The following is a 16,458-nucleotide window of genomic DNA, read 5'->3' on the forward strand; positions in this document are numbered from 1 at the left end:
GTCATTTCAGGACATCCCGGGGATGTTTTGGATTTTGGAAGGAGGTACGTATTAGGGAATGACTGATGCACGGCTACCTGTTTTTCATGCAAACTTACCTTATCTCCAAAAGATCAGGTGACGGCAGTATGAGGCAAAGCAGTTAGACCTTTTCAGAGTAGCTTTATGCCTTTCTATAAATTGCAGTGCCATGTCCTCCTCTGGCAGAGAGGTGCTAGGCAATAGGAGGTAAGGGAGTGCCAGCCCATTTAAACTTCGATGCAGCACACAGAAATATTTGGTTGTGCCTATGCCCTGTGCTTTACACAAACTGTTTTTAGTTGTTTACACTGCTTGAAATACCCTGTGCCTTTTTGAAATGAAACTTGTACTGGCATACAATGAACTGTAAATGTTGTGAGCATTAGATGTACAAAAAAAAACCATCATGAAGACAATGAGCCCTTATCACTTATTTGCCTTGCACTACAGCTATTCTGGGATGAAGAGAATGGCCATAAGGAAGATAATAATAATAATAATAATAATAATAATAATAATAATAATAATAATAATAATAATAATAATAATAATAATAATAATAATAATAATAATAATAATAATAATAATAATAATAATAATAATAATAATAATAATAATTCACACCAACTGGTTTCATTATAACAAATGATTCCAGCTGATTCCATTTCCAGGCCAGCTGGTTTCATTTTCAGTCACGAGTGGTTCATGCTGGGACCAACTGGAACATGTTGCTAATGTGTTGGCTTGTACTTAATCCCAGCTGTATACAGCCATGGTTTCAGTTAAAGTGAACTGAAACCGTGGAGTATTTTCACGTGGAAAGGAAAGAATGTAGAAAGTGATGCATCCAAAGGCAGAAAAGAAAACAAAGAGGAAAGATAAAACAGGGAACAGAGCAAGAAAAAAAAGGTGAGCTCTCAAAGAGAAAGAGAGAAGAAAAGAGAGAAAGAAGGAGGCACACGCACACTGAACTTCTCTCGCCCTCATTTTTGAGGGCTCCTCGTTTTTTCCCTATGCGTCACCTTTTACCGTTACCTGGCTAAATTTTCGCTCCTTTACACAGATCGACTGAATCGACGGCACACTCAGATTTAGCGTACATGCTCGTTGTCACATTCTGTCCCAAAATTCTTATGCCTGTCGTGCCAGAAAACAGCTTTGCAATGAAAATCACTATCGTGCAGCTGAGGAGCTGTATCATGCACAGATCATAATGTCAGCCTGATCGCACGAAGTAACGGTAATAACTTAGTAGTACACCATGCATAACACAAACCTTCAGTGGGCCCTTAAGTTATGTCGTCTTAACTGCAAAAGTGCAAGTTGTGCTTTGCCAGCATTTTCCTCAACTATGAGCCATACACTACAGCTGTGTTTTGTATGAATATAAAAGAGAGTACTGCTTAAAATGTTAAGTACACTGACTATACGATTAAAAATATGGTAATCGGCATTTTTAAGAGTTATATTTTCTTGTAAAAAACTGACACATACTTATGTCAAGATTCGTGCCGAAAGTACGTCTTGCCCAAGGATATTTCTGAAAAATTCAGCATATTCCACGTAGCTCCGGAATCGACATTATGCGAAGCATGCAGAGGCATGCTTAGCGTGACCATGTTGTGATTTTTTTATAGCGGCACGTCATGAAATTATGCCAAATATACGTCCAAATGTTTCACACACAGACATACATTGAAGAATTCCAAGTGTTTATATAACCAGTTCTTTGCACTTGTGCAATGATGCAAACATGAACTTGAGCATTAGGAACACCAGAATCAATAAGCTGGTATGAAGTGCTGGTGCTAGTGAGGATGGTAGCCCTGGACGCTGCTGCATAAATCAACTTCAGTGCACGGCACCTAGCAACAATTGACGTCAACCCGATATCACAGTTGCATCATAGGAGTACATATGTAATGTTTATAAAGCTGGATTGCCACCACTGCAACCACTATTAACGTTTCATGACCATATTAAGGTATTAAGCTATTTGAAAAGTAGGTCCGAGATCTGGCGTGGCTTTGTTGTATAATATGCTTGAGCGCCGCGCAGAATGCTTGGGTTCGATTCCTGATGGGACCGCGACATTTATTCTTTGCATTCGTCGGGTCAGCGCTGCCGATGTAAGGCTTTTTAGATGCGAAGCATCTCTGACTGACGTGTTTAACGCCGTACGTACGTCCGTGCGAACGCACCGCAGCGCGTTTCTCTCGCCGCAGGTATTGGAGCACTGCCAAGTAGGTCAAGTCGCAGCTGCGCGTTGACGTCTCACCCGCAGCAGCTGCCGGCTCCTCCACCCACTCATAACACACATCTCTCCCACTTCACCCTCTCCACCACCCGCAACGCTCGACCGCACGTCGAGTGGAAACACTTTTTCAGCTCGTTATCTGCGATGAAACTTACACGAAACCCAACCCGCCTCCCATGTCTTTGCGTTTCAAACAAACGTTTACTCGAGTAAACATTACACCGAGTTCGCTTCCAGCCGTTCTTCCAGCACCCGCGTCGACGCCCGTTTCAACTGGGCCAACGACGTGGGCACCACTGCTGCTTCGCATCCCAGCAGAATTCTCTTCGGGGAAATGGTTCATAATTTCTCAATGCTCACGCGTCAAAATTTTCCACGTGTGTCCTCGTCATTCCTGGGTAGATGCTAAAAATTAAGTGTCAATTACTTGGGGCACATAGCCGCCCGTGGGTATGTGTCACTGTTCAGCAGGAAGCGTTTGACGACGCGCGTAACAGGATTGTGACCTTATTCATGTCTTCACCGGCGCGTCGTATTCGTCAAACTATGGAACTCTCCCATACTAATTTTGGTTCACGCCAAGTAAAGGAGGTGATCTCGAGAGCACCCAGACGTGAGTGGCTAGATAGATAGATAGATAGATAGATAGATAGATAGATAGATAGATAGATAGATAGATTGATAGATAGATAGATTGATTGATTGATAGATTGATAGATAGATTGATTGATTGATAGATTGATTGAATAATAGATTGATAGATTGATTGATTGATAGATTGATTGATAGATAGATTGATTGATAGATAGATAGATTGATTGATTGATAGATAGATAGATTGATTGATATGTGGGGTTTAACGTCCCAAAACCACCATATGATTATGAGAGACGCCGTAGAGGAGGACTCCTGAAATTTTGACCACCTGGGGTTCTTTAACGTGCACCCAAATCTGAGCACACGGGCCTACGACATTTCCGCCTCCATCGGAAATGCAGCCGCCGCAGCCGGGATTCGAACCTGCGACCTGCGGGTCAGCAGCCGAGTACCTTAGCCACTAGACCACCACGGCGGGGCAGATAGATAGATAGATAGATAGATAGATAGATAGATAGATAGATAGATAGATAGATAGACAGACAGACAGACAGGTAGATAGATATATAGATAGATAGATAGATAGATAGATAGATAGATAGATAGATAGATAGATAGATAGATAGATAGATAGATAGAAGAAATGCTTCGCCTGTAATATCTTTACTGACATTTGTAAAACAGCAACGGTAAAATAAATATGAATTACCTTTCCTAGGTTTAACCAATCACAAGAAGGCTGTTTGTGTATGACGCCTTTTTGTTGATAATCTGCATGCTGTGAAAGAGCTTTTCGTATTGCTCTTCACATGTGCGTTAATTCGTTCCATTTATGCACTTGGAACTGCATGCATGCTTTCATGACGCGAGGACGCGCGTTGCAGTTACATGCAGCATTCAGTATTTCTTTTGTTGAGCTACACGATAGGACATGGCACAGCGCTTATAAAGCACTGCGCAGTGCGCCATGTCCACTTATACTCTATGAATGAGTCTTAGCGCTGTCAGCCACAATGATTCTTCACATCCATTTCCTAATGCGCAAAGTTAAAACACAGTGAAAGGTCATGAAATATATATATATATATATATATATATATATATATATATATATATATATATATATATATATATATATATATATATATATATATATATATATATATATATATATATATATATATATATATATATATATGTATGTGTGTGTGTGTGTGTGTGTGTGTGTGTGTGTGTGTGTGTGTGTGTGTGTGTGTGTGTGTGTGTGTGTGTGTGTGTGTGTGTGTACCCGATAGCAGCATCCGCATCCACACGGGCGCGCGCGTGCGTGCACACGCGCGTTTTAATGTCGGGTACCGCTAGCTGCCTGTAGCACGCGCACGCTGTCGCGTTTCTTTGAACTCACCGCCGCACCTGTGGAGAATACAAAAGAACGCAAGGGCTCATGTACGCAAGCCCCTTGGAGCCGCCGCACTGAAACTCTGTATTGATAGCCTGTTTCGCTCCTGCAAGGGCTGTGTGCCGCAAGGAAAACATAAAGGTGCAAACGTCCTCCGGCTAGCTCATACCTCGAATTTTCACTGACACCTAACGCTGCTTTTTCTTTAATGCAGACGCCGCATAGATACCAGAATTTGCCATGAAAAATTACCAAGGAAGCACCGGACGACCCAGCCCAGCTACACAGCCATTCCTGTTTAACGAGTTTTTGATCATCTATTTAGGAACCAAATATACTGCATCCTGTCTATTGTCGGTGGATTTATCGGTATGTGTACGTTGCGTACTCACAAACCCACGTGTTCGCATGCACGCGCTGCAACAGCGCAACACGCTCCCACGCGCTGCAAGCAAGGGTGCAAGTCGAGCAGACGAAACTTCGGCGGCCGAAGCCCTGCAGCGGCTTGCGCTTCGCCTTCCCATACTGCCTTGCGCCCGCCTTTGGCGCGCGCAGAAAGCATATCGGCAAAAGCTCTCATTTCGGAACTTTGTTCCCTAGCACTAGGTCCGTTCGATTCGCCTGCACCATGTGAACCAGTTCACAGGGTGCTGCACTTTGTCATTCGTTTCAGCGGTGCAGCATTGACGACCTTTTAACTCTGTCATTCGTTTTAAAAGGTGCAGAAGAGGGGCAGCACTGGTTCAAGATTTTCCTGCACCACCTACACTGACGGTGGTGGCTTGGTGCAGCCGCATGTGCAGCTGAGCAGACGATGCAGCACTTTAGCGTAGGTAGCTTAGGCTTCATACCCACCTCTACAAACGCGGTGTGTTTCGCCAATATGTTTGCGCCTCATAAACTGTCCACATGTGTGGTTCGCCATCGTTCAGTGTTAGCTGTACGGCGTAGACTGCTGGCTCATCGTCATTCGTTTCGGGGGGTCGCGCTGTGCCTGCACCGCTGAACTCACGCTGCACAATTTCTGAACTTCGCGTGCACAGTCGTGAACTGGTTCCAATTGGTGCAGGTGAATCGAATGGACCTACTGCCCTCGTTGTTCAGTGGTGGTCAGTTGTGTCAACGCAGTCGGCGTTGGTTGTGCGGTTGACTGTGCGGACCGTTCTAACCGTTGACAGCCGGCGGATTCTGCTACCGTATTGTGTTGGAGATTGCATGTGATCTTCCAGTTGTGCCTGTCAATTCTGTTGCACTTTTCGTGTTGTATTTTGTTCGCATTTATTTCTCTGTCTAAGTGTGCTTGAAGTGTTCGTGTGCGGCTGCTGAAAAGCCAACCCTAACATGACCCGTGCACTCGTTGCCGAAGACTCAATGTTGAAGTACCTCGCAGGGTCTTTCACATTAAGCTCCAGGGCACATGTCGAGGTTCGCTCATTCAGTGGTGTGTGGATCGAGAAATTGTTCTCTTTAATTGCTCATTCTCTGGCAGATGTGCACGTGGTCGTTCTTCACGTTGGCACTAACAATGTCGGTGAAGAATTAACCCCTCGTGCTGATTGCCAGGTTCCGATCACTGATCTCCAGAATTCTTGATGTCAATCCGTCAATCCGTGTTGTAGTGTCTGCAATTCTGCCGAGACAAGCGAGTTTGCGCAAGCGCCAGTGGGTGCTGTCTGTCGGAGAATTGGAGGCGTTCAACACGGATGCCGGGGAGACGAATGCCATTTTGCAGGCGCTTTGCCACAAGAACAACTACGGTTTCGTGGACGGCACATGCGAGCTGATGGGGATGCTGAAGGCTGACGGCGTGCACCCGACGAAACATGGTAGCCAGGTAAGCAATTAATGTGGATGTTATAAGGAGCTAGCTGCCTAGTCGGTAGCAGCTGCGGACGATCAAAGTTACGGGTTAGCGACGAGTCAACGACACATATTGCAATTGTTGCATTTAGAAGGGACGAATTCAATCCTCCAAGAAAACGCAAGCGTGCTTGCAGCGCTACAGTGCACGTGCTTCATCGGAAGCGCCCGCGGAAGATAAAATTAGGTGAAATTAGGCGTGTGTAGCTGTGATAGTCGTCCTACGTATAATTTCCACGTAGTGTGGTACCGCGTGGTGAAGGCCACGTAAACGTGGACGTTGGAGAATTGAGTTAGCGGCATTCCGCTACGGCCTTTTTAGTTTTTTCCCGAGTTAATTCGTTATGTTGGCACTGCAGGTCCACGGACGACCTTTGAACATAAGTTGCATGCTTAGATCGTCGGAATCGAGCGGCTGCCTGTTAGTCATGTTTTGCACATGTAGAGCCTTCCGAAATGATTTGATTAGAGTGAAATGACGCGTGCAGTGGGACTATTTGCGACTTCGGCTACCAATGATATAAGCGGGTTTTACTGTGTGTTCATTGCCACAGTATATTTGAGAGGCGCCAACGGGTAAGCTCACTGGTGCACAGCCTTTACGCAACCGCAGCTCCTTTACTCAGAAGTGCAGAATAAGCAATCTGACAAGAACTACTAAGGAGGCCAGTGAGGTTACCTCCCTTATGTGCATTATCTCTGCCATGAGTTGACAAGCATCTGGTGTAAATGTGAATTCCCTATTGTGCATCAAAGGAAAGATCAATACTACTGTTACTGTTATTGTTATGAACACAGATCATATTTCATCAAACCCATGTTAGCCCATTTTATTCTCTTAATTGAAATACTGAAAATGAGATGTCTGATATGCCTTACTTGTTTCCAAAACAGGGCAGCAATGTCTGATATATAAAGTAAAAATTCTGCAAGTCATCTATGTAATTGGATCATTATACATCGAACGTCCCAGCCGTTTTGGCAACCATCTTAAATGTATTGGAAAAAAAAAATCTTGCTGGAGCACTGTGTTTAAAATAGTGAACTGGTAAAATTTTTCTCAGAGAAAAAATTTTGGGTCACGTGGCTGCCTTCTGAGTTACCTGAAAATTGCAGAACTCCTCGCATGCAATCAGGTCGGCATCAGCTCACACAAAGTCATGTAGACCAACAGCACCTGGTGTCGCTCCATTGAAGCTGAAATGCCAAACAACACTGTACGTAAGCAATTTCTGTGAGGTCTTGGCATGCAATTGGACAGAAGCACATCAGCAAGAAGTTAGGCAGTCTACAGAACATCTATCGAAATTATGGCACTTTATATGTCATGTGCTGACATAGTTACCAACAGAAGCATTAGCAAAAAGTCTTCTTTTGAAGAAAAAGAAGTCATTTTGCTATCATCATTGTTCAACAACGTAAATAGCAGTGGTTGCACCAACGCCTTTTGGCAAATACCCAAGTGCCCGACTTGTGAAATGAGTGCCGCTGCAATTTTTTTACATCTACTTTCTCACCTAGTTTAAGGGTCTAAAACAGTTGCATATTACTAACATGTATTTTGGGAGTGCTTTTAAAATCTCTTCGCTGTTGAGAGAGAGCAAACATCTTGTACTCAATGAATGTTCATCATGGATGTTATATTTCTTCATTGCTATGAGAACTTCATTCTTCGGGGCTTCCGTTATGAAGGGGTTCAACTGTAACTGTGCTCCTCTGTGTTCCAGCTGTTGGGGTGCCTGCTACGTGCAGCCATCAAGCAAGCAAGCAAGGACCTTGAGGCAAGCCACAATGGAGCATTACAGCAGCAGCACCAGAAAGAAAAGGACCACAAGAAGCTTCGATTCCAGTACAGTGATCAGTCAAAAGGGCTGGCACAGTATTGGAATAATGTAACTAATTTCCCAGCTCTTTCCACAGACCCTATGCTTGTTGTAGCCCCTGCATCTCCATGCAAAGAAATGTGGTCAGACGTTGCACGGAAGTCTGATTCTGCTTCCATACAATGTCACAGTGCGATGTCAGTGACACCTAAGGTCGCAGAAACAGACACTGCTCATGGGTACCCTTCGCTGCCAATAACTGCAGTGGCATGCACCAGGGCTTCAGCTGTGACTGTTTTCGCTCAAGTAGAACGGCACCCTGTGCGCGCTCCTGCACTTGTCGGTGGTGTGTGGATGCAGCACAAAGTGAAGAAGACTGGGCGTACTGCCGTGCCACTTTGCTCTGCTGCTTTTGAGCAGAGCCCACTTTCTGACTGTGGGCCACCCGACGCCTGCGGCGTAACATCCACGGTGAGCCCCCAGTCAGAAGGTGTGGTTCTGTGCAAGGGCAGCAGTGCAGCTGACACCAGCGCTTCCACACCTCGTGGTGAGCAGAAAGCAACTTCAGCAAAATTGTCACAGAGCCATATTTGCACAGGTGGAGGAAATCTTTCTGTAGGGAGCACATTCAGCACTTATAAGGAGTGTAAAGCTAGCTTTGAAGGATGGAAAAGTGAAGGGTTCCATCCGATGCGTATTGAAAAATCAGATAAAAACCCATTGTGTACTGAAAAAGATTTAAACAAAGCAGACTTTCCTTATGTTCGAGTTAAATTTGTCTGTTGCCACGCAGGGCATCCAAATCCGAGAGGACAAAATATTCGACCCAATCAACGCTTCAACGGTACAGGTTGCAACGTTGAACTTAAGCTTGCGCTGCGGGTTTCTCCACAGCCCTATTATGAAGTTGTAAATTTAGCGGATGTGCACAACCATAAAATAGGTCCCGAGATTTTTGTATGGTACAATAATAATCGAGCATTAAGTGCTTCTGAAAAAGAGCAATTTCAGGAGTTGATTTCTTGTAATGTGAAACCTAAAGACCTAAAGGATGCCATTCTGAGGAAAACGGGAAAACACGTTACTTCTCGTGATATTATAAACATGAAGCATAGAACAGTTCTAAAAATTCAGGACAATGCTCATCATGGAGCCCTTCTGTTAGAAAAAATCAACGAATTGTTTTCAGAAAACTCTGGGTGGAAGGTTCATATTGAAAAGAATACAGAAAATGGTCTCTTGTACATATTGCTTCAATCAAAGCATACGGCCCAGTTACTAGAAAAATACCCTGAAGTGTTGTTCTTTGATGGTACGTATAAAGTTAATAAAGAAGGGTATATCTTGCATTCGATTCTGTGTGAAGATGGAACAAGCCATGGGAGGCCTGTATGTTATGCATTTGTTCAGCGGGAGACATCAGAAGTATTAGTCTTTCCTAGAGACATTCCTTTGTTTGAATCCTGTCGTAGAGGAGAAGTGCACAATTGTGGTAATGGACAAAGATTTAAATGAAATGAATATAATTCAGTAGCTTCTGGCCAAATGTAGAATCTTGTTGTGTTCGTGGCACGTGTTAAAGTACTTACACACGAAAGTGATGCAGCATAAGTCAAACAGTCTAGATAAGAAGTATGTTAAAGATATAATTACGAAACTGGTTTTTGCACATACCGTAGATATATATCAAAGGCACTTGCAGGACTTGGAAAAAGCACTTGAATATGACAAAGCCCTTCTGCAGTACTTTTACAAAAATTGGCACAGCTGCAAGATCATGTGGGTTCATGCTTATCGTGCAAATGCATGTAGTTTAGGAAATAATACTAACAATCGAATGGAAAGCCATAATAAAAAGTTAAAAAATTATCTAACACGTGACATGCACTTAGTGGAAGCAGTGAAAGTTCTGATAAGGTATGTGACCCACGATGCTCTAGCACTCAGCCATATGCAACATAAAGAAATGAGAACTTGCATTGACACCAGTAAGACTGATAAGTTTTGCATTGAGGTGTCAGCAAAATGCGCCGAATTTGCTAGAAAATTGGTATGTAAAAAATATGGGCTGTTTATGAAATATCCAGGAGACTGTGTTGTCTCTGATGGCAAATGCACCGTTTTTGTTGGCAGTAAGCTTTATGAAGTTACTAATAATATGAGGACATGCATATGCACATTTAATGCGCAGTACCAGCTGCCCCGCAGGCACATTCTTGCAGCTAGATAAAAAAATAATATGGAACTGTTTGATGGATGTTTTGTGTCAAAGCGCTGGCTTAAATCTGATTTTGTGCAGACCGACCAGACAGTGTCACCAGACAAACTAAGCATTTTAACCACAAGCATAGTAAAAAAGGTACAGCCAAAACTTGATAACTCAGAGGTCAGATATAAATATGCATATGCACGTCTGTTGGAACTTTCAAAGGAAGCTGCTGATGTACTAGCCCAATGTAGCGCAACTGAACTTTGCGAAAAATTGAGCGAGTGTGAGGACTTTTTCCAAAATCTTGTTACTTACCTTAGAAATAAGAAACATGATTCACCCCTTCCTAAAATAGCACAAAGTAATGAACAAGTTAGTGGGGAAGGAAAAGGCTTAGAAAAGTCAAAAGAAGTAAGTAATTCGTGGAGTGTAGACCTGAACGACTATCTATTGGCCGAGTCTGTAGATGATGACACTATGAAGAAGGGCTCCACAGAAGATAAATCGGAACTGAAAGTGCAATCTGGTCAAGTTAAATCTGATTCAAAAGATGAAATTAACTTTACTATAGCCTCGCATGGTGATAAGGTATGTCAGGTTCTAGCAAAGACATCGGACACTAGCTCTTCGCCTAGTGATTTTGCACAGCAACTGACAGCGCTTAGCATACCTATAGTTAAATCCGCTCGCGGCCGACCACGTAAGAGATGTGCACATGATACGAAGTGGGGAGAAAAAAGACTACGTTTGCATGTTTTGAAAAACTCTCAATTTAAAGAGAAGGTACCTGTGACAGTCGTTGGTAGAACAGTGGAAAAAATTAGTGACCCCATAGCTGACGCGATTTGTGGTCCAAATAATTGCAAACCGTACAAAATAAGTTCCTCTGATTTAGTGGCCTTACGAGGCACGGGATGGCTGTCAGATGCAATCGTAAATGCAGCGCAATTTATTATTTCGCGTCAGTTTCCTGGTCTGTGCAATTATCAGGATGTTCTTCTTGGGGAGAGCTTGACATTTGAGAAGCGAGACAACTTTATTCAAATTCTGCATATTCCTGGGCATTGGGTTACAGTGACAAATTATGGTGCCCCTACAAACAGTGTTTTTCTGTATGATTCGTTAGACCAGGACATTATGCCAAGTGTAGCAACCCAAGTTATGAACATAATGAGTCTAGCTTCTAATACTCTCACCATTCACGCTAAGGCAGTACAGCGTCAAGAGAACTGTTATGACTGTGGAGTTTTTGTCATTGCTTATGCATTCACCATTGCATCTGGCGTTGACCCGTGCACCGTTGCTTTTGATAAGACCTTAATGCGCAGGCATTTAATATCATGTCTTGCAGACAATGAGATGGTGCATTTCCCTATTGCTACAATGCAAGTGCCCAGGGTAAAACCAAAGTCAAGTTGCTTTTTTGTTCCAAAGTAATATTACATGTTTAAACCATTAAAAAAATCAGCCTTAAACTGAAACCATATAGTTCTAAAGCTGCTGATTTGAGACCTTTCTATAGATTACAACTCTAGGTTATTAATATACTCGGTCATCATCATTAGCATTCTTAGTTTTTCTGCCCCACAAAGAATTTTAAAATGACATTCTTTGGTCCGTGTTATCCAGTGAGATAACTTTCTACAGGCGTTATTTATCCAGAAAATAATGCAAACCATTATACTATATGCACCTTGCTTTTAAAAACTAAGTGGTCTGAGGAAAAGTTAATAAATTTTGATGCCTATCGGTCAATAAAATGAACTTTGTTAATAACGCAGGCCAGAAAGTTATTATTTTTGCGGTATATTTTAGGGACCATGAGCATCCTAGCATGTTGCAACCTTTTGAGATGTTTAAGTATATAAATGTATGAAACCTTTTAAAGGGGTCCTAAAGGCATACTGTTGATACACTGTTTGTGGTGCACTGTTTGTTCCGTGCTAAGAAAATGCCTTGTTTAAAAAGAAGTTATATATTAAGTGGTCAGCATGCTACAACTGGTATTTAAACAACTTTCCAAGTAGGTCTTCTTGACATTTTGTCCCTTAGGTGGCATGAAATACAGTAGTAGCAGGCGTGGTAGAAGGAAAGTTTTGCTATTATGAGCAGACACCGGTCAGTAGCTTCATCCCCCCCCCCCCCCCACATTTTTGGGGGATGATTGAAGCTAGCCATGAGTCTTGTCGGCGGCTGTTAGTACAAAGAAAAAAATAGAAAGAACCAAGCAGCATTTCATACCAGATTTGGGCGCACGTTAAAGAACCTTAGGGGGTAGAAATTTCCGGAGCTCTCCACTACGGCGTCTCTCATAATCATATGCTGGTTTTGAGACGTTAAACCTTACTTATAAAAAAATAAGCATTTCATACGAGATTTTAATGCTCTGAAATCGTCTTTTCTACTGTGGACAGTTTCAGTAATTACTTTATCTGGGACTCGACTACGTCATTTTATAGAGTTACAGAGTTCGCAGAATATGGCATGGGTGACTGGAGCCTTATCATACATTTACTCCTTTCTTGGGGAACTAAGCCCTGTAGATAATACTGACGTTTAGGCATTCTTAAACTTTCACTCATCATTCGAACAAGAGAAATTTTTTGCCTTTAGCGTCCCTTTCAGATGAAGAAAATTTGTTTCTTTGTGATTGAATGCCTGACTTCATTTTCTAAGCTGTGCTATGTGGAAACACATACTTCGGCAAAATGAAAGCTAATGCGGGCAGCTGGTGAAAATTTACTTTTCCAACTGTAAATAAATTTTATGTGATTGTATTACAATGTAAGATGTTCCTAATGCATTAACAAATAGTTCATATTCTGAACATTCCCTAGAAAACAGCATCATTTCTCGTACAAGCCTAAATGTTTGCTATGGCAAAGTTTGATTCCATTAGACTGGCTGCAGTTTGAAGCAGCAGTTCAGCATGGCCTGTATTAGTTTCATATTGTCTAAGTCTCTGGGCGGAGCCTGGCCGCTACAGAGCGCGTTCTCGGGTGGCGGATAGAGAAACGTTCCATGATGTGAAGTTGCACAAAGCTGCTTCATATCATGGTACAGGCAGTTATGCCCGCGGACCAACAGGCATATAGTCATGGTTTATATTAGTGACAACCATATTTTTGCTGCTGTTAGCGGCCAGTGGTTTTTACATATCACCCAAATTTAAGATAGTGCATATACTTAGACATTGTGATGTGCGTGTAACATCAGTGCAGTGCTCATGTTGGTTACCATTTACGAGAACATAACAAGGACCTGCTGCCAGCCATCATGTCCTGGTCCTGACCTGCCTTTGGGAGGCTGACTCAGCCGTCTAGGTTGGCGAGCGGGTTCCTGCTTCTGGTCACCAGCCACGATGGTGCAGTGACTAGCCACCATGGTGTATGCATGGGTAGATCTGTCTGATATAAAGTGTTAATGCAGGCTTGTTAATACGTCGTGAACTTGCTATAAACAGCACTACAACTAGACAAAGAAAGAAGAAACAGAAGCTGCAAGGGACATCCTGTCTCTTGCAGCTCTATCTATCAGATGTTCTGATCTCTCTGCTCACATTTGGAGATTGTTTTCACACTGTGACTGAAGCACTTCTGCCCATGACTTAAGGGTGAATTGGGCTTCTCATCTGCTTCAGCCAACAAATACACCTGCAAAGAATGAGTCTGCCACTGTGGATGACACCAGCATTAAAACTACTAGTGACTGTTTTTGTTTCAAATGTTCAGCAGAACTTCATTTAATTACAAAGCTATGCTTGTCTTAGTAGTTTGGTAATGGGTGCAGTTTCAGTGTGATTGTTTTGCTTTTATTTAAAATTACTTTATTTTAAATGTTTGACATTTGTGTGTGAAAAACTGGCTCATCCTTTCCTGAAACGAGACCCTGCTTCAGTAAAACGATCCTGCATCGCAGGCATGAGGGTTGAATGGCTGCAGCTGCTTCAATGCTGCCAAAGGATTAAGTGTTGATGTTTGAGAGCAGCAGCCATAGGCCGGTAGAAAAAGTGGAACCTATTTAAACTCACTCAAGAAATACATTTCACCATGGAAACTCACTTGGACTCAAATTCACTTAAATTTAGCTCAACAGAACTAATTAGGACTCGCTAAACTGTTTGTCAACCACTCTCACTCAGGCTCAAACTTACCAACATATTACTCAGTTCGGCATGCTCAGACTCGCGATTTGACCTGTGTCTGAGTGAGCGAACAGCTGTCACTAGTCGCAATCCAATAAGAATATTTTTATGAAATATGCAGCTCACATCAGAAATTTTGGCCATGAATGTCCCATGAGCGAGTTTGTGAAGGGAGGTCTTGGCGACCCCCTCATCTCCTAACTTGCGCCTCTGTGCTATAACCGCATGAACGGTTGTGTGTTGATGTATGCTTGAACAGACTTGATTAGCAATGTAAGCAAATATGATGTCGATAGTTATGCTGATAGGCGGGTATATAGGAACATAGGTCAGAAATAAAATGTGGCGCTCACTAAGGCTCACCCAAGAAATACACGTTGAGCTTAGGGCTCACCACCTCAGACTTGCAAATATTTTCCTCACTCGGATTCAAGCTCATTAAAACTTTCCTTAGCCACACTCACTCTAACTCAAACTCATGTAATATTACTCAGCTGTACTCACTCAAACTCACGACTCGATCATAGTCCAAGTGAGCCTGGCCCCATTAACGTCCAACGTGCCATGCTCGAATCAGCCAATCGCTGATACAATGGCTGTAATGGGTAATTTTTGAGCTTGTAGCGCAATTTGTCGAGTGAAAGGAAAGCAATTTTCAGGTGAATTTGAACATTTATTGAGAAATTGTGGCCTTGTGCTGCACAACAATAATTGGCTCACCTGTTCTCGGGAGTCTTGACTACCGATTGGCCGCATTTCACGACCATATTCAATAATAGTTGCAGTGCCCCTTAAACTTTGAAGAGGTTTTGCGGCAGTGCGAATTCTCTTGGATAGGTGCTTTCACAGCATAGCACTCTGTGCTTTAGTGAAATCACCTTCACAGGAGGTTATGTGCAGATCAATGTTAACGATTTGTTCATTGCAAATACTTCAAAATTTTTAATAATTTAAAATCGAGTCGAAGCGAGTTTGAATACAGTACTGTTCCTTCAAATATTCGAAGCATTTGAATATTTGCACAACCCTGCTTTTTTTAGTTAATATATTTGTATTTTTTGCTCTCTCTACGCAATTGGTTTCTCCCCTTGTTTTTTTCTCTTTCTCCTCTTTCTAATGGTTCTCCCATCTTCTTTTTCACTCTCTCCTTTGCATCCTCCCTTGCCTTTTCTACCTCCTATACTATTTACTATTTAAGGCTATGATTTCTTCTGTCATCATGCATAAATAGCTGAAGAGTTATTATGCTCAGCTTTCAATTCGCTGGTTCAAATATTGCCTCGGGTAAGCAAAACAAAAAAACCAAGAAGTATTCTTGTTTTCTTTTCTTCTGCTGCTAAGAAGTGGTTCATTGCAGATGGGACCCGTCTACTAAAGCGGCACAGGTTCGGAGGTGTCAGTTAGCTTGCCAGTATCCATTCCAATGTTATGACTGGCAGTGCAAGGACCAAGTCTGCAATAGACGCTCATTGGCGTACCAGCCAAATGTGGTACGCGTCCAGCAGAAACGCAAGAGGTGTCTGGGTGTGCTGCAGGGAACACGCATCAGTGTTGCTGGGACAAACAGTTCGTGTTTGAGGAGAGGCGCATGCACGGATCGAGGATATGAAAAGCGCTTCGCGTGTGCACTTGGGGCATTTTCTATGGCCTTCGTTACGGCCAGTCATGTCTCCTGTAAAAGCGCATCTCGACGCCTTGTGTTTTTTACACCTGTAAATATGTAAATAAATCGTATGTTTCTGTCATCAAGAAGCCTCTCAAAGGTGTCTTCTTCCCCAACACCTGGGTGAAAGCCTGTGCCCCTAACCTCGGTCACAAAAAAAAAAAAAAGAAAAAGAAAGGTGTGCTTCCCAAAAGTATCGCTGTGGTATGTATTGTGTGCTCACAATTGACAACAATGAAGGCATGGCTAAACTTGTTCCTGGTTTATCAACAGCCTTCTTGCAATCAGTGCCTGTTTCAAATATATGAGAACTAGGTTTTCTTTTTTTTTTTTTCAAGTCCTTATTCGTTCGAGATAAAACTACAGCGAATTCAAGACGCTCATCTTTGGAAGATTTAAGTAGACTTTCCAGCTGCCCCTTTGCATAGTTGCCACTGCAATTAGGGCATCTGTTTTGGCCCTGTAGTAGCTTTTTTTGTGCCCCC

The 16,458-nt window shown here is 42.7% G+C and overlaps 1 protein-coding gene across 4 annotated transcripts; it reads left to right on the top strand.

The window, feature by feature from the left end:
- The first annotated feature begins 5,135 nt into the window (after nucleotides 1–5,135).
- Nucleotides 5,136–16,053, top strand: LOC119178793 (uncharacterized). 4 transcript variants are annotated; one of them, XR_012885261.1, is made up of 4 exons: nucleotides 5,139–6,108; nucleotides 7,862–8,026; nucleotides 13,383–13,553; nucleotides 15,668–16,053. XR_012885261.1 is itself a non-coding variant. In XM_075870315.1 (3 exons), exons 1-3 carry the CDS (start codon nucleotides 6,058–6,060, stop codon nucleotides 13,455–13,457), a joined length of 291 nt encoding a protein of 96 aa, XP_075726430.1. In that variant the 5' UTR covers nucleotides 5,138–6,057; the 3' UTR covers nucleotides 13,458–13,975. The 4 variants fall into 4 exon arrangements, 3 of the variants coding, with proteins under 3 accessions (XP_037285943.2, XP_075726430.1, XP_075726467.1); XM_075870315.1 differs by lacking the exon at nucleotides 15,668–16,053 and having other exon boundaries at nucleotides 5,138–6,108; nucleotides 13,383–13,975; XM_075870352.1 differs by lacking the exon at nucleotides 13,383–13,553 and having other exon boundaries at nucleotides 5,142–6,108.
- Nucleotides 16,054–16,458: the final 405 nt, after the last annotated feature.

Source organism: Rhipicephalus microplus, chromosome 1, assembly GCF_043290135.1.
Source record: "Rhipicephalus microplus isolate Deutch F79 chromosome 1, USDA_Rmic, whole genome shotgun sequence".
Lineage (NCBI taxonomy): Eukaryota > Metazoa > Arthropoda > Arachnida > Ixodida > Ixodidae > Rhipicephalus > Rhipicephalus microplus.